General features: G+C 39.1%; 1 protein-coding gene across 1 annotated transcript in view; it reads right to left on the bottom strand.

The window, feature by feature from the left end:
- The window catches only part of SYNJ2 (synaptojanin 2), a 64,921-nt gene that overhangs the window by 26,889 nt on the left and 19,044 nt on the right, over nt 1-18,988 (bottom strand). Inside the window, exons 4-11 of the mRNA XM_062488878.1 lie at nt 17,543-17,768; nt 9,161-9,244; nt 7,308-7,369; nt 4,422-4,518; nt 1,300-1,472; nt 812-893; nt 435-584; nt 172-337 (exon numbers count right to left, since the gene is read on the bottom strand). Coding sequence (XP_062344862.1) covers nt 172-337; nt 435-584; nt 812-893; nt 1,300-1,472; nt 4,422-4,518; nt 7,308-7,369; nt 9,161-9,244; nt 17,543-17,768 — 1,040 coding nt within the window. The remainder of the gene's footprint in view (nt 1-171; nt 338-434; nt 585-811; nt 894-1,299; nt 1,473-4,421; nt 4,519-7,307; nt 7,370-9,160; nt 9,245-17,542; nt 17,769-18,988) is intronic.

The raw sequence follows: 18,988 nt of genomic DNA, 5'->3' as shown, positions 1-18,988 counted from the left end.
GAGAAATAAGCACAAGAGTTGTGCTGTGGTCACCTGCAAGTAGTGCATTAAACAACAGATCTATGCAAAAGCCACTTATTTATTCATTTTTTTTCAAAAGGGTACAATTGTTTATATCTGACAACTAAAAGCAGATGCAAAAGCAAAGGGAAGGGTTTAGACTGGCTTTACCCAGCAGTGCAGTCTGGTCCATGAGCATCTTGCCTTTGTCTGCATATTCCTCACGGTAGAAGTCACCCATGAGCAGCAACTCGATGGCTTCCTGCTTTACTGTATCAAAGAAATTTGACTGGATAGTACGAGACACAGAACGGGCACCATCCTTGAGCTTCCCAACCTACAGCAGACAGGAATTACGAATGCAAGTGGTACTGAAGCATAAACAGGACATCGTTCTTCACTTGTAAATAAAGAGTTTTGCCATTTGTCTTTACCTTGTTCTTCCCCTCAACAGCACGATTGCCACTAAATACTCTGCTCAGATTTTGACCATTGAGAGTCCACATCTCCTTGTAGGATTCCACAAAACGCTCAATTATAGGTTTAGAGTTCAGATCAAGGCTCTCTAATTGAGCAAACAGTATCTGGATTAGGAGCAGGAGAAAAAAAAACACAGAAAAGAAACCAACATTTTTTTTAAATGTGTTTTTGCTTTTTGCCCTCAGTATTCCAGCCAGCACTATTCTGTATCATAGAGCTGGCAAGACAGACCCACGTTAACTGAGACTTACAGCCTCTTTTCTGTCTTTCCCATGGAAAAGGCAATATATGTACTACAGGTATCCCACAGAAGGTCCACTGACAAACTCACCTCCTGTGCAACGAAGGACTGTACACTATTAGAACGATCCAGGCAGTCCAAACAATTCATTCGAAAAGTACCTGTCTGCAGACTTTGGTAACCAAACACAAGACGAAGGAGAAGAAAATGGTATATTTTAAAATAACATCTAATCATGAGTTGATTGAACAAGATAATCAAATGTTCAGCCTGAATATACCCACCAACATTTTGACAATGAAAGCCCACTGTGCACAATATATTCCATTAACACATCTAATTACTTGACTGCATCTGCAATACTGTATTAGCAAATCCACGCACTAGTAAATTTGCAGATTTGAAACCATGGAGCAATTAAGCCAAATCATTGATTTAGCACCAAGACTACACTTTGTCTCCAAATTTTTTTCCAAGATGGTCAATTTACAGTCATGGTCCAAACACAGTAAGAAAGCTGGGAAGGCCAGGACAAGCAGTGCCTGGCTATACTGGGACAGAGAGGCAGAGACACTCACCATGGACTTACATGCTCGCCCTTTGCAAAGATTCCAAAGTCTTCCCAGTGCAACTTCAGCTGAGGCCTCAGCAAATTTTCCAGTTTCTCAGTTTTCCCACCTTTTGCAAATTGGTGGTAGTCAAAGTTTATCATGGGACTGTCTTCTGCATGGGAAGAGGCCCATAGCAGTTTCTGTTTAGATAACAGAATGAAGGAAAACAAATCCCGCTCAAGCTACACATAAGGATTGATACCAGCATGCTTTTATTATTAATAAGCCTTGACTGCTAATCACACAGTTCATAGGGAATTTTCAAAGGCCAGACATGAAAAAAGCAACTGAAGTTCCCTGTTGGTTTTCTTCACAGAAGTAAACCTGACTGTTAGAACCAAATTTTCCTGCAGGGGAACTCAAACTGTAACTGCAAAGTATACATCAGAATTGTGCCTTGGCTGGTGGCAGCCCTGCAGCAATGGGCTGCTGCTGCCTCTGTGCATGAGGATGGACAGCACTAGCAATGCTCTAGGCAGGCTCAGGGGGAGGAAGTAAGCAATTACAGCCTGGGAAAGGTACTATAAAGTGTTTGTGGTAAACTGCAGAGGTGAAAGAAGAGGCACAAACAGACTCACTATTTCATCTCCAATTCCAATGACCTCACATGCATTTCCATAATCACCACAAATTTCATTAAGGTATCCATAACAGATGCAACAGTAATACATCCTGTTCTCCACAAGAAAGGCAGAGAACACCATTACATTAACTTAAACTATGCAAGCCTTTGTCTATTCTCTTCCCTCCTGCACATTCTCACCCCAAGAGATGGATGCTTTTCTCCACTTACATTGTGGCACACACTGGACAAAACAAATCAGATATTACATTAAAAGTGTACATGTAGCAGTTACACCAGCATAATTGTATTGAGTAAGCCATTAAGCCTTTCCTGCAGAAAGAAATTTAAGGGCAGTGCTTGGAAAGAGACCTGTAAAATGTATTTCGTTAGACTGTTACTGTTGACACTCCAATCTGCCCTGACAGATGCTGGCACTAGTAATGCACTTGAGGATGGCATTTACCCACTGCTGTAGTGTAAATTATTGTCAGAGTATTTGCTACTCTACACTACAGCCCTGCTTTTACTGTAAACATAATTACATCTGTTATAGCAAATGCTTATGGGAGGAACAGCATTTCCTGGGAACAGTATTGATTTTTGGTCTGGTTTGATTCAGGTAATGGATAATGAACAGTAAATGAATGGTAACCATGACATTCTGATCAAGAGAGCCCAGCAGCAGTAATTACAAGAATAATTTGAACCAGTGCTAATAAGGATTACTAAGGTTAAAACAAAAGTGAAGAGAAAAAAATAAAAGCAAAAAAAAAAGATGGAGAAACAATAAGAGGAGGCAAGCTTGCAATCCTAATCACATTTCTATGAATTACTTTATTTTTAATTCAAGCCCTTGAAAATCATCAAAGTAAAATTAACTCTATATTCTTTCCTAACATCCATTTCTTAAAACACAAAGATAAAGAAACTACCAAGGAGTCATTCTGAATGAATACAAAACTTTGGTTTTCAGTGATATCAGTCTAAATTCTTTGAGCTCACGGGGCATTTTCAGAGTTAGTTTATTTTTAAAATAAGCAAAAATGTAACAATTTAAACAAAAGAAAATTTATTTAAATTAAATTAACAAATGCAAGGTCTTTATTTTAGAGATACCCAGTTTCTGATTTAATGTTGCATGATATTGCCTAGAGCACGATCAACAAGAATGCGAGTTTGAGAAAATATCAGTATCAGTATCAAATTATCAACGAACATCATATTTTTATCCATATAAGTTATTTCAGCATTTCAGAATTGGTTATCTTTTACCTTTAAATTTCAGTGGGGTTTGCAAAACAAACTAGAAAAATTATTTTAAAGAGAGGGAAACCAAAAGATTACAGAGGCTTAGCTGTGTCATGCAGAAATTGAGTAAGAAGCTGAAAACAGAAACCAGGACCAGACTTCACTCCTGTGCCTTCCTCACTGCTTTGCAAGTTTTAGTAATTAATCACTTTCTTTGGCCACATTCTGTAAAAGGGGAGACCTTCACTTCAAATTTTTTCTGCTGGGGAAGTAGATAGTCCTTCCCAGCTCTTTTGCAGGAGGAGGAAACGGTCACACAGAAAAATTGACAAAAACTTGATGCTCCCTGTAAGTTGCAACAGAGAGGGAAAGAAATCAGGCAATATTATTTAACCATAGTTTTTATTTTGCTTGGTTTCACATAGTAAATGTTTCAGCTACAACTGCTGGTATCATTCTTTACCAATGATATATACATGGCATTTACTACACGTGTGTACTTAAACCATCCTATCGTTCGTTTTAGGAACATAATCTCTGAAGTATCTATGTCAGTTTGCTAAAGCAACAGGCACTCAAGGAGGCAGACTTCCATCAGCCTCCAGCCAGATTCAGGCAGCTATTGCACTGCTGCAAATCCCACTCTGCCAATCTGTGGATTTAAACTCACATTAGTTTTAAAAAGAATACCACACTAGAAAGCATCATAGCTTTAGTTCAACAATGCTTTCAGGTATTAGTTGGGCCTGGGGACATTTAGGGGCCAGGAAAATCTCTCTCCATATACCAAACTGTCATCTGGTGCTCAGGCAGCCAATTCCCAATGCAGTCAGTGCTAGATAGCTATTTCCCATTACTATCAGAGCAAGACAGCTTAATGATGCTAAGTCACCATGCTCAGCATGGAGGATCAGGACCCAGCCCCCAGGCAGCTCTGGCAACCCCAGGGGGCCCCTGACCACATAGGTGGCTGCATACAAAGCTGGCTATGATTCACTCCTGCAAATGTGAACTATCATGAGGAGTGTTCAGGCAATTTCTTTTTAAGTTTGGTTAAAGAGAATGTATGCAAATGTATGAAGTAAGCAGAAAGAAAGTGCTGGAAAGCCTTGAAACCAAGAAGCACTATTCTCAGTATGTAACATATGGTAAAGAGTTAACATAATCTTTTTAGAAATACTATTCATCACCTCCTGGGCCAGAAGGAAAACAGAAGAACATGGAGGCTCAAGGGAAATCAGAAAATTATTTTAAAAATGAAAATTATTGCTTTTACCTTAAAAGCTCTGTTGAGCACCTCCTCTCCTCCTCTGCTTCCCAATAGGTTAACAATCACTTGTTTTCCATACTGCTCTTTCAGAAGCATCATATGCCTACAGCAAAAGTAACCATAACAGGTACTAAACAAAACTAAGTTAGGTTGCCTACTGCCATTTTCAAAATACAAAGTAGAGATCACTAGTTGTTTCATCCAGCAGAAAGTCTTAGCCACATCATCTACAGACATCTTTCTTAGTTTTCCTTGCAATCAATTATTGAAGTAAAACTGGTGAAAATACGCAATTAATAGATACAATATTCTGTATTGAACTTAAAGAAAGAAGCATCTTATGAAATGGGCCGCAAACCTTTTATGTCACTGTTAGCTTTGACATTGCCCTTTATATTCCTACCTCTTGGCTGTTAGCCTGGGAACCACACAGGAAAGACAAGAAGAGAGGAAAATGTACTACACTTCAACAGGAATTGCTTGGCATTTTGCAGAGCTGAGACTAAGAGTCAGCAGCAGCAATGGGACCTACGACTCCAGTGCCAAGGCCAGAGAGGTCCAAACACATGTCACAGGTCACAGGGTTCAAATATCTCTGAGCTACTGCAACATGGAGATATTCACTCTGAACTCAGATCAAGCAGGAGGATGAATAATCATAAGAACTCCTGCACTGGATCAGAACAAAGGTCCTTTTAGCCAAGTTGTCTGGACAATATTCTGGAGGAAAAGCACAAAATAGGACAAGTGGGCTGGATTTTTGGTCTATGTCACAAAAATCTCAAAGTCTGACATTTAGGGACTCTCAGCATCTGGCTAAAAGCTCTTAACTTGAAACACCATTCTCCCCTCAATACTTCTTTTTCAAGTTGGCGTGCATGGTCTGCAGAAGCTGTGCTGGCTCATCAAGAAAAAATTAGATCCTAAAGTTGATTTCCATCATGTACAGACATCATTGTAGTAGTTCTTAAGAGGAAGCTGGATGGAAACAGACAAGAAAAATAAACACTCACAAAAAGGAGAAATTATTACATGCTGCAAAATAGCGTGTAATGGCAAAGTATGAGAAAACACATCTTCTGGCATTACTCTTTAAATCCTTTAACCAGAAATAAGTTACACAGAAAACCATGGAAGAGGAGAAAAGAAAGAAGTCATCAGTACTGCCTTCAGGAAACACAGCTAAATATATTTTCTGGTGCATTCTTGATTCTGCAATTAGTTCTCTGTATGCCAACTCATCCCATGTAGTTGCACCCCTCTGATCCCAGTATCAAGATCCTACTTCTCTGCCAGCATTGCTTCCTTACAACAAAACTACTGACGCTCAAATCACTTGTTTGAATACTGTAAGCAAAGCTCCCTGCAGATTTCTCAGGCAGAGAGGCAGAGGATGAAAAAAATATCTAACAAGATTACCATCCATTTCTCACATGGTTAAATGCAACAGGTTAAATTAACATCTCAGAAAAGCTGTAGCAGATTGTTAAATTCCAGTGTACTTTTCCATAGAAGCAGTCACTTATTCCTTGCCCATTTTAAAAGGACTGTCTTTTGCAGATCTGTAAGCAGAGAGATGCCTAAGTTCATCTAACTTATGGGCACAAGGGAAAGAAGGAATAGAGCAAGTTTATCCTTATGTTCACCTTTCTTAGGAGAAAGCTATTGACCAGTTGTATTAGGGTCAGGGCTAAAAGGTCTTACAAAGTTGTTCCTTCCTGAGGCACTCTGAATTTCATGGACAGAACAAGAAGATGTTGAATAAGTTATTGCTTTCTTCTTACACGAAGCATCTCTGTTATGGAATACAAACCTTTAAGGATGGATCTTCAGGGACACTGGCAGGGTAAGTTATCACAGCACCAGATGGCCACAAGACCAAGAGTCTCAAAGGCACTTCAATTCAGTAGGATTAAAGAGCATTAAAAGCTCGGAGAATGTAGGCCAAGAACCTCTGGAGCAGAAACTCCTATGGTACATAGTCCCTTTAGATTCTAATCCCTGTTTGGGGTCTTCAGTGCTGCAAAGCCATTAACAGTGAATAATGTCCTGTGTGCTAACAGCTGAGGTAATAAAGCGCCCTTACTCAAAACCAACATACAACCTTATCTGCCAAAATGAAATCCAAACAGAAATTAATCACTTGACCTGCACTTACACGGTGAAAATTTCCCACAGACCAAATTCTTCATGTGTTTTTCAGGCACTGTTCCCATGGATATCAGTAGAAATACAGATAGAGGTAGAAATCAGTACAAATAGTTAGAGGATAGCATTTCCTAGTCAGACATTCAAAGGAATCAAGCTAATGCATGTCTTTTTCTACAGTTTCCAGCTGACAGAGTCTTAATAGTTTAAAATGTTTACAAGCCAGTCTTTGCATAAAATAGAAAACATCAGCATAACAGCATCATACAACACTGGTCATAGAATAAGGCACTGCTATTTCTGTGTAGGAGCAAAACAATGAAGAGAAGACCAAATCCAGAATGGAGTGAAAGCAGTGTTAAATCTTTAACTACTTCTGTTAAAGTTGTAAAGCACACATATTCTGTGTACCATAAGTGTAAACTCACATCTGTTGGCTCACAAAGGATTGCACAAACCCTTCTTTTGCATATCAATCAGTACTTCTAAACTTTTACAGAAATGAGTCGCAAGACCAGATTAATTCAATTACCACTGAAAACAATAAGGAAAAAAACACCAAAAAAAGTGACTAAATTAATTAAGCCAATTTAATAATCTACCACACCTGGGGGATTTGCCACATCATCTGAGACATGATTCACATGTGGTGAAATAGCTCAAGATTTCCTAGGAAGACAAAGTTGTGGAACCTTGGATACATGCCAGGCTGCTGTGTTGATGCAAAAGTGGAATGAAACTTACCTGTCAAAGGCAGGTGCATTGGCTTCCAGACCTCTGTTAAGCCTTAAATGGCGGGAACCAACCTAAAATAAAATATTAGAAGACCAAGAAAGAGAAAAGACTTTTTAAACTGCAAGAATCCTAAGTCACTAGATGTCTCCCTTTTTCCTTCAGAGAAAAACATTTTTTTAACAGCACCAGACATCTCTAACAGACTCCAACCACCCCCACACATAATATCCTTAACACAAAAGCCCCAGCTTTTATTAGACAACATTTACAATTACAAGTGAAAACACAATTACCATTAAGCAAAGGGATACCTACACATCTTTTTATGGCCAAACAAATCACATCTCTTTGCCAGCTTCCTCTTGCAAAGAGCACACACTGCCTCACATGAGTATTCTGTGAGCCTAGCATTCTTACTGCCCTTGCCTTGTAGAGAGGGCTGCATTTATGCCAGTTCCATGCATTCTGTATTCTGACTTCTTTCAAAAGTATCAGAACAGTGATTCAAGGATGAAGGATGAAGGATGAAATTCTGTACCATCAAACTAACAGGTCTAATGTATCTTTGATATGGATGTCAACAACAGTAGCCTCAAGTTCTTTTTGAATGGTATCTACTTTTATGAGTTTATTACAGAGGGCTTCCTTCCTCCCCAAAAACTACACTTCTAAATACGTATAGGATCATGTATTTTTTCCTATATTCATCATCTTTATTTGTTTTTCATGAGGTGAGATTCTGCAATTCTTTCTAACACCAGTGCAAGTACATTCACACTCAAGGAGTAAGAGTACATAATCTAATCCAGATTAGGCAAAAAAACCCAGGCCTACTAAAATATCAAACATTCTGTTTAACTAGAGAAAACCCACTAGCAAAAAATACACGAGGGAATGCTCAATGGCTCTGTGAAATACATAACAACAGTGCTACACCATGGGCTGGATACAGCTACACCATGGGCAGGACATGCACAATCATACAGACAAACTTGTTTTATAGAAAAAAAGCAAGTATTGTACTAGATGGTATTAACAGACAACAGAGATCCTTTAGTAATTTCTTTTTGTGCTAAATCCAGTGCCTCTGAATACTAAATAGGTTCTTGTTTAATGATCAAAAATGTATCATGTAACCTTTATAGTATCTTTAAAAACCAGTTATGTGATGTACTTTCTCTACTAACACACATGAATATATCTGCATACTCATTTCAGTTGCTTATCCCTCTGTTAAGAGAATGCAAAGTGTGCTAGGAAGATTCTTATTTGGGCTTATAACTGTATATAAACTGCAAGTCACAGACCATAAGCATCCCACTAAATTTGGTGCAATAATCCCGTGATTAAATCCTACATTTCTGCTTCACAAAAGATCAGATTAGCTCATTATCACCCTTTTGACTGAAATCTCAAAAACAGGCCATCAGGACATTTTACTTTGTTTAAAGGTAGCATGCTCCTATAGAGCACTTGTATCCCTAGATACTCCAATTGTATTGTGGAGATCAATATCAGCAAGCCAACCAGGCATTTCAGAGGAATAGGTTACTCCAAATAAAACAGAAAGTGTTATAAAGATATAGCTGTAAGCTTCAGTTTATAACATTAGGACACAGTCCCTTACAAACAACTCCCTGTTGAGACATTCAAACACAAAAATTTTAAATTTTAGTCAGCTATAGCCATTAGTCTGGTACAGTTCTATTTATCTAAACACACAAAATTTCCTACAAGGTAAACCTAAAATGAAAGAGCTCAGCACTTTCACAGAATGAGCTTTGAACCTCATAAAAAAATGTATGTTAATTCTAAATTGCAAGTAGCAAGAGAGAAGCAAGGTATGCTTTCTGATTATTTACCTGAAGCTTCGTTTGCTCCCAAAACAGTGGAACAGAACCTCTGATCTGCACAAAAGAAGAGACATTCTCATCCAAGTAAATTGTCTGCAAAAACAAAATAGAGCAGTTAGAGCTATCAGTCTGCGGCCCCTTTGTCAGGTGACAGTTAAAGACACTGAACTCGAAGGGTAAAAAAAGTAAACCATGTATCTCCCTGTATCCACTTACCGCTCAGCCTCTTTTCCATAGTCTCACAGGCAGTGGAACAAAGCACAGCATATTTAGTTTCATGTCATCAAAGCAGATGCAATTCACTTCTCTTCAGAAACAAGAGAAAACTTAAAACACCACCACATCTTTCACCCACAATTGAGATGAGTTTGATCTACTGGTGGAGACACTCGGAAAGACCAGGCATATACTCTCCTGCTGTCCCTCTCACAAAACTTAACTGTGCAAAATGTCATTGCTCCTTGTGACTGATGATGGGTAATGTCAGGTGGGGGATAAGCTTATCTCCTGCTGCATTTACCATTTCTTATTTCACTGCGTGCTGTGTCTTGTCAGAGAATCCAAATAAAACTTTGTAAAACCAGCAGCTTTGCCACTCCCATCCTGAGGTACAGTGAACAGCAATGTGATCTACTTCTTTTCCAGGGGGCTTACAGTGAGAGGTTCCAAATTCTCCACTTGCTTTCCCACTCAGACCTCAAACTCTCCCTTTATGCGTCCTTATGATCACTGTTAACAAGCTGATTTTGGTCAAACCTATACGAAGTACAAAGACTGATTTCCCCTTTTGCCTTCCCCTGCCCACAGTCCCCAATCAAAGTGTTACATTACGTTAACTTAGTATGAAAAGTACTATCTTCAGATTCAGTATGACCACAGAGCAACTGTGCTCACTCCTCTGGCCTATACTTAGCAGTGGAATCCTGGCTGCTCTCCACGGGGGATACATGATACACATGATACACATCTCCGTTATCTCATGCATGACAATGACTGCTCTGCAGCCCTGGGGAGGAATGGTATCCAGGTTATCCAGGTAGCTGCACTCACCACATCGTATCATTTGGCACAGCTGCTGCCAGCTGGCTAGTAGCTTTGAAAATAGAATAGAACATGAAAATGGATTTCTCTGAAGCTTTAAAATGTTTAGTCTTTTTGGATTTACCACTAGATGTGGCCAATGGCTGGCTCAGCAAAAGTGCCCAACCTTGACCTCTCATCTTCATAAGCATTATCAACGTACAGTTTTTAGAGCTACATGTGTGAAAAAAAAGAGAGGTATTTGGATAAAATTGGTGACAAGACATTTATCTAATATTTACCACATTTTTGCAGAGCACTTAAAACTGTCTCTATTTCACTAAGATTAAAGATTTAAGCGGCTTCATCATGGACACAGTGTCAGTGATAGAAGGATAGCCAGCCCAGACATAGTGCAAAACTATATTTTGATCTTTTTAACCTCTCACCAAAGCATTAAGAACCCTTTTCTCTGTTACATTCCATCCTAGCATAACCCCCTGCAAGAGAGGGTTTGCTCAGAGAAGCTTTTGTGCAAGGCCTGTGTCACAGTTTGAGTAATGGGGCTCTAAAATATGCTCTCCCAGAAAGGTTTTCTGCACCTTATTGGCACCTGAGTGCAGGAGCTAATTACCATGGCAACACACTGGTAAGCCTTTTCTTCGTACATCTGTGCTGAGAAGAGTTCATTCCTCCTGCAGCTGGACTACTAGAGGAGTAAGCAGCCCCACCTTCTTCCTTTTTATCACACTCTCCCTGAGACTGGTCGTGCCAAGATGAGTCAGAGACTTCTACACACTGAATCATGTTTTCACTCACACTTATGGACCCAAAGAAGCTTATTCCAAGGTAAAGAAAATTAATAGTGCTACTACAGCCTCAGCATTATCCTGACTAATACTAAATGAAGATCAGGATCTGAATCTGCGCCAAAAAAGATTCAGGGCTGGCCTACTTAAAATTTTGACAACAATCATCACCTTAGCAATTAATGAGTTGAAATGTAACATCTAATGGTGACAAATACAGACAAAGTTTTACCTGAACTACAAGGTGGCCCCTCAAGCAGCTTGCTACAAAGGATCAATTTTCTTTACAGTTTTCTGGGAAGTCCTTGCTTTCACACCTAACTGCAAAACTCAAGTATTTTTTTGACCAGCTTTTCTAGACATCCAGCTGTAAATCTCTAGACCCACTGATTAACAGATAGTAATTCTAATTCAGTACCTGCACTTTAACATCCTTCTGAGTTACAGTTTAAATGAAAATAATTTCCTCAGTTACAAATCATGAATATATAACCTACCTTCTTCCTGCCAAATACAGAAGAAAAATACTGACCAAACACTTATTTCTGCATTAGCGGATGCTCTAATTCCACATATTATTGATTTAACAGATATTTGCTACCAGTACCACTCATATTGTCTGTTCACTGGTTTTGACCCATTACATCTTCTGTTTTCTGCTCTATTAAGCTGTCTATTTGGAGAACTGAACAAACAATCAAAATATTCAAACTATTTGATCATCCCTACAACCTAAACACAATGCCTAAACCTTGATGGGATGGGCTGGGGGATACTGTGTCACGGTCAAGGCCTAATACAGGACTCTTTTATGATGGCAGAGCATTTTAAAGAAACCAACTTTTTTATGTATGTTGCCATGTAGCTTTTAGAAAACTTACTAGTTTTTTGAACTGGGAGCACAGCTTCTCCAACACAGTCATTCACAGGAAAGTACTTTTTTTTTTTTCCTGTTCGCTTACAGGGCTCATCATTCTGTTCTCTGGAGCAATTTCTGGTCTTTCACAATCCTTTCACCTCATTCTCATGACCCAAATGAATCCAAAATTATTTTCTTCCAAGCTGCCAGCAAGTTGCAAAAAGACCTAATATTTTTTTAATGAGTGGGAAACTCATTAAAATGACTTTTCTGCCAGTCATTGCTCCCTAAACAGACTCTAACCATTTCATTAAACATTACAACTGTGCAAATCTTCCCTCAATTTCAGTAATACCCACTAGCCTTAGTTTACCACTCCAAGGAACATGACCCTCAATCCTGACACTTCCTTTTAGTGTACGTGTCTGTTGATCTTACAGTATTAGTGGCAACAGACTTCCTACCAGCACACTTGTTAAGCGAGCAGGTTTAAAGACTAAGAGAACTTTCCAGATCAGAAATGCACATAATCTTAGCAGCCCCATACACTGTAAGAAACCCTATTTGCTAAAATCTTAAGTAAGCACTGATAATACATTTAGATACAAATTACACTCATAAATAAAAGATTTCAACTTTGTTGCTTATGATGGGCAAGAATAGCTTCTTTTCTCATACTCTTCACAGCCTTGATCAGTTTTTGTCACAATGTCATGTTTTCTACGAGCACATCTGTCCCACTTTTTTGTTGTTCTAGTTTTGACTTTATTACCCTGCCCTCTAGCAGAGCCATTTTCCTTATTCCAAGGTACCAGACAAAAGATGAACAGTTCTTTAAGAAAAGAAACTTAAAGAAAAGGAAAAGGCCTTATGTCCAGAATTTTCCTGTTCTGTTTTCCTTTTCTCATGGACAAGAAGATCATACTGGTTTTTCCCATGAGTTCAACAACAATCAGTTAGTTTTTGGACATCACTTGGCCATTAGGATTCATACGTACTGCTAAATCTCTGTCTTTGTGGAGTCCTATCTCTTGTCTTAGATCCAGAATGACAGCAAGTTGGTGCCTATGTACCCCGGGGAGAATGTTCATTTCTACCAACTTCTCAAAACACTTGAGGACTACTTCATTAATCTCAAGGGTTCTGGCCCATACTGCAATCCAACCCAGTCATCTGCCTGAACTTTCAGACCAGGTTCTCATCAGACAACTGTAGCAACTGGATAGCTAGCCCATGTGGAAGACCTATTTGCCTTAACAATAGATTACTTGGCCTCTGGCCTCTGCTGGTAGAATTTGCCATGTTTTTCTTTCAGCTTTTGTGGTCTTAGACTCTCTTTGTGGTCTCTTTCTCCAGCTCAGGACCAAGGGTGATAGTACTGACAGTTCAACAGGACTTTTTCAATCTTCCTCTTCTGTTGTATAGGGCCAGACCTTGCCCCTGCAATCCAAGGATCTTTCAGGTAAACAAGCTTCATGCATAGCTACTGTTAGAAAGCTTCTGGGCAAGAAGCAAACTTCTGTGTCAACCCACTGGTGTTCTAATCCCAGCATGCTGTGCCCATTTATTGCTTGGAAAAAATTATTCACTAATCTCCATCACTCAGCTTCATTAGAAACAAATAATTATCTGGTCACAACTTCAAACAGCAAAATTCACTACAGACTCACGGGGTACACAGAGACACAGTCCCTGATGAAATGGTTACTCAGATGGCATATTCAGGGATCCCCAGCTCTGCCACACAAAGAGCAGGGACAGCAGATGGCCTACATACCTCTCTGTGAGTCCCTTTAGCTCAGACCACAGGACACAAGGACATATTTGCCAAAATAATCCTTGTTGCCTTGCCTGGGGTCATACTAAAACTTGATCCAGAAAATAAATCAACCACATGATTGCATCCATTCCTCTCCTGGAGAGCTATCCAACACAGTCTAGGAGGTATTGTGAAATAGACATCATTTTCCTTAATCCATGCCTGACTTTTTTTCTGAAATTGGAAGAAAGGAATGGTTAATTCAAATTAATGGTATTTCCTTTTAATGCTTTCTTAAGGTTTCAATTTTATTTCAACAGTTCCATGATGGGGGTAAAAAACTAAAACCATTTATTTGCCTTTGGTTAATTAGAATTGTTCCTTGTAATCAACATACTAAGATTTTAGCATAACTCTTTGGAGGAAAACTGGAAGAAAAGCTGAAATGTAAACAGTAACAGGCACACAAACTAAATGAAGAAAGCATTTCTAGTTCCTCAAAGCTGTCAGAAGAATTACAAAAATGCAACACAGTCTCAACTTCAAACGACTACTAGGGGAGGAAGAAAAGGTGAAGGGAAACATTTAAGCTACATCTGAGAAACAGAGACTGATTTAAAAGCTACTTGAGAATTAACAGCAGTACTGCAAGCACTGCAAGTAGAAAGGGCTACCATCCTATCAAAAAATATTTATCAGCAAATCTGAAAGCACACATTGAAGGAATTGCCCTCTTTCCCCTTCATTTTGTTTTTCCTTAATTTTTTTTTCCTATAATATTTTCTTTCTTTCTTCATAAAGACACAAGCCAAATGATGAAAAAGCTTAAAGATGTATTAGAAGATGTTAGTTTTTGTTTGGCTGGGGTTTTTCTGTTGTTTGTTTTTGGTTTTTTTTTTGCGGAAAAAGTGAAGACATTTTACATTTTCCCCCTTCTTCTCAAACACTGAGTCACAGCAGTTAAGTGAGCCCACAAAAAAATGACTCATTGAAGAGCTGAAATGCCACAAGGCTAACTCAGTGGGAGACAAAAGCATACCATCTATGCGTAAAAGAGCTGCCTGGAGATAAGATTAATTGTTTCTCCCTCTTCTAAAAACAGAAAAATGTTATAAGTAATTCCTGCAAAGAGGGGAAAAGTCCTGGGTTTTCAGAATCCTAGGGTGCTATTTATCCATGAAAGCACATAGCCAACATGCCATTATACTGTACAGGCTGCAGCAAATGGAAACAAAATTTTATTCAGCCAAGATATTACCTCAGAGGAGATTAGTCAGTCGTTTACTATGAAAGTAGGAGAGAGTTTATTCTTGGACTCTTCCTTCCTAACGGCAAGGGGATGCCAGCTTGAACTGGATCTCAGGCATCCTAGTGGTTAGCCCAACTTTGCTTTCTTAGGACATGTAGCTTTGTAAAACCAGCGTTTAGCACCATTACTAACAGTAACCTTCTTTTCCTTCTTCTCTTTGTTTTGGTTTTAGAAACCAAACAAAAACACACACCCTTTAAAAATGCAAACTTTCGTTATAATTTTGAACCCACTCAAGCCTTTCAGCCTAAAACCATTTCATCCTTGCACTTTTGCTTACCCAGTTGAAAAAACACTCAAAAGCCTTCAGTTCTCCCACTTCAGCATCTGGCTGAACAGGAAAAAAACACAGCAATTCCCATGAAGAGCCTGACCCAGACCCAGCTAAGGGAAGCATCAGCAATCAAGTACTATTTTACCACTCACCAGGAGCCAATCCTCAGATTTCCTGCTGGAATGCAAAGGCCACCTTATTTTTCATGCTAATAATTTGTAACATGATGTACTCCAAGAATATAACAAAACGAGTTACTACTGACCCACCTAAAGAGCAGGAGAACAGAAGTATTTCCCGTAATAAGTCAACTGCTAAGTGCAGTGCCACAAATGTGAGACCCACTGAAAAAAGCTGACAATCCTTATCAACATTTTCTTTCCCCAGCATTTCAGCAAAAGAACATTCTTCAAATCCTGAGTAACAGGATTAGTGCTTTGCACTAATATTCTTAAGGAGATATTAAACTAAAATATATAAAATATAAAATAGAATGTACCAGGTATCACTTAAAATGGCAGATCTCCTTTCTGCTGTTCCCAAGTTCCAGGGGAAAATTCCACTTTTGAGTAAGCAGACATAGCTGTACCTCCCAGCGAACTGACAGACTTTCTAGAAAGGTGTAGATATTGCAAAACTTGACTTGTAATTGCTTTGGAGAAGTGACACACAAAAGAATTATTGGCAGAGAAATCGGAGGCTGACATTAGAGACCCAAGCACTGCAGGGGAAGAGTTTCACATTCAACAAGCTGAATCTGTGGGAGCCTGAACACTAAGTGGAAAACTGTCACCCTAACTGAAAATGCAGGCAAACCAGGAAAAGGAGGCACATGAGCAAAAAATCACTCACATCCCCAGAGGGAACTCTTGACCACTGGGCACAAAGTCACACGTGTAACATTGTGCATGCTTTGAGTACCTCTTGGGAATCAAACTTCACCAGCAGGCTGGGAGATACCAGTCTGCAACTCCTCCAGGAATTCTCCTGATGATCAAAGCACTGTCAAATCTAAGGTAGCTCTACATTAGTGTCTTTAGGCAGAACCAGGTGAAAAGATTAAAGCTGTATTACTATGACAACATCTTAGAGGAAATGTGGAATGTACCCAAACATGGCTAGATTTTGGACCAAGAGGTGCCTGAAGGCATGCCTGCTCTGCAGTGAGATAACAGGAAGGAGCTCACTGGGTGAGAGCTACTACATTCACACGTGAGGAAATAATAGTGTTGTCAGCCCACAAAAGTGTGGGCACCTTTGAGAGGGGGTGCCTTCCTCAGCCAACAGGCACAGGCTTTCAATGACAGCTCAAGCATCTCAATGCTGCCCTCACTGTTTCAAGCAATCTACTTTCATTGTACATGCACCTACATTTACAGACACACACATATGCAATCTATGCCATTTATGCAGCTCTATAGATAGGCCCATTATGCAGCTCTATAGATAGGCCCAGAAGATGCTGAAAACAACCAAATTTTAGGAAAAAAATCCCTGTTCTTTGTTGAAAACTACCAGCCATTTGTCTATTCTCTTTATCCATTTCTGTATGATGGTTCTAGCTGCTAGCAATTCCCACTTCAGTTCAAAAAGGAAAATGTGATTGTACTTGAATAAGAAAGCACTCACTTCGGCTGGCACAGAAGATTTCAGATTCTCCATGGTCCAGTGCTTTTTACTGCATTTCAAGGCAGCAAGCTAAACCATGTGCAATAAAACCAGGTGACTCTGTTGTTTTGTTTGGCTGTGACAATCAAGGGAGCCTGCTGAATGCATTTCACACACATAATTTGTCTCAGCATCAGCTGGAAATGAGGCTTTTACCACATATGTATAAAAATTGTCATACCACCTCACATTGGAGAGAGTCCCCCACAGACCAATGGGGAATATAAAAGCAGTCTCCTCCAAAATTAAATGAACTGGAATTTGCCTGAGGCTGAGATAATGTTATTTTTTCAACACTTTCTTTACTAGGGAAAGATGATTTTACAGTGAACTTTACTAGTCAAAGATGAGGTCCCAGAACCTTTGCTAGACATCTTCCTGAATGGTTTAAAACCCCATGTCAACATTTCACTACAGTTTCAAATGGCCAGACTTTCACACTCAAGAAAAAAAATTAAAAGTGTTAGCAAAGACTACATGAATGAAAATGTCAGAAACAGAGAAAAACAGATTGCAAAGAAATGTTTAATGGACAATAACAAACAGATTTGCCATGCAATAATATTTTAAATATTCTTGAAAAAAAAAACAAAACACTTGCTGAGCTCCTTTAATTCTCGTTGAAAATTTTGACCCAATTAAACATGAGTAGACTAAATTATGCAAAGCCATTGGATACATCCACTTACTTACCTGCTCTGTCTCAACAAAGTTAGACACATGTCCATCATCATTGACCCCTCGGACGTGGAAGCGGACACCAGCTCGCTCGCAGCTGATGCGGGAGATGAGGCAGGCTTTTGCCTTCTTGTGGGAAGCATAAACAGTGCGAATGTCCACGACTCCACAGACCACTTTCAGCAGCCAGTCAGAGCAGTTCACCTGGTAGTGTTTGAAGGGCACATGCAATAGCTGGTTCCTGAAAAGTTCAACAACAGACAGACACATTACCGAATAAAACAAACAGACAGGCATGAGTACCACCTGACAACAATCACTGATTTAATCAATTAATGCTTTATGACCCCTTTTCTGCTCTACCTTATCTCTACCCAAACCCAGGAAATATCAGGAAGAAAGTTCACCCTTATGAACTACAACAGTGAACTGAACACGGCAAATTTTAACCACACAACTACCACCAAAGTGCTGTTTTTATATCTTGTACCTCTCTAATAAATTTAGATGCAAATGTCACCTCTTTCAGCCCCAGAAATTTATATCTAGTAATCTTTTTCATAAATTACAGTGCTGTCAAGCTAATTACTTTTTCTGGAAAAGTACTGCCTGGAACTTGGTATTTGCCATCACTACAGGATGAAGAACTGGTTCAAAATCCACCAGGATTTTCAGAAAAAAAAATTTACCAACAGAAACTGGATCAGTACATCACTGGAGATATTGCAAAAAGTACTACTAAAATGAAGGGGAACATCTGTTCTAACCTTCAAAATCAACAACTCAAGAAACCTGTCATGTCTAGTTAACAAAGATGCTAGTCTATTATGATGTCCTTTATTACATGATTCAAAATGTGCCTTTAGTCACATAGGAGGACCAGGAAAATATCTTTTATGACCATGCATGGCTCAATAGAGGACCTGTAAAAGATAGTGAAACCCCTGAAGAACTGTTCCTCTAGAGTACAGCATTTACCTGAAAAAGGTGCAAGCCATTATTACATTTTAAATCTAAATATGTAACAGGAAAAGCAGCTCTAAAAATTTTTTTTCTATCTCTTCCACCTCTTTCTCCCAGTTCTACTCACAAAGGAAGTTCTCACTCAGGCAAATTCCAGTGGAATTTTTTGTTGTTGTTGCAGTTCATTAAACAGGCAGTTTGTGTTGCCTATAACTAAGGTCTATACTTTTCATTGTATAACTATTTATCTCCTTGTTTACTTTCCTCAAGCAGCTATTGCTTGGTCTGAAATTTCCCATATCACCTAATTACCTCAAGATAAATTTTCTTTGGAACATCTTTTTTCCCTTAATGCATTGTTGTCACCATTTTTCCCTGTTCTACAACATATTGGAGAATGGAAACTCTTTAGAATTTACTTCTAGATTAGCCAGAAGCAGCAAAGAAGGAAGGTTCAAATATACTTATCTTCCAAAAGGAAAAATTTCAAAAGACAGT

Source organism: Cinclus cinclus, chromosome 3 (assembly GCF_963662255.1).
Source record: "Cinclus cinclus chromosome 3, bCinCin1.1, whole genome shotgun sequence".
Taxonomy (NCBI): domain Eukaryota; kingdom Metazoa; phylum Chordata; class Aves; order Passeriformes; family Cinclidae; genus Cinclus; species Cinclus cinclus.
The sequence above is the reverse complement of the archived record's forward strand: the minus strand, read 5'-3'. Positions and strand labels throughout refer to the sequence as shown.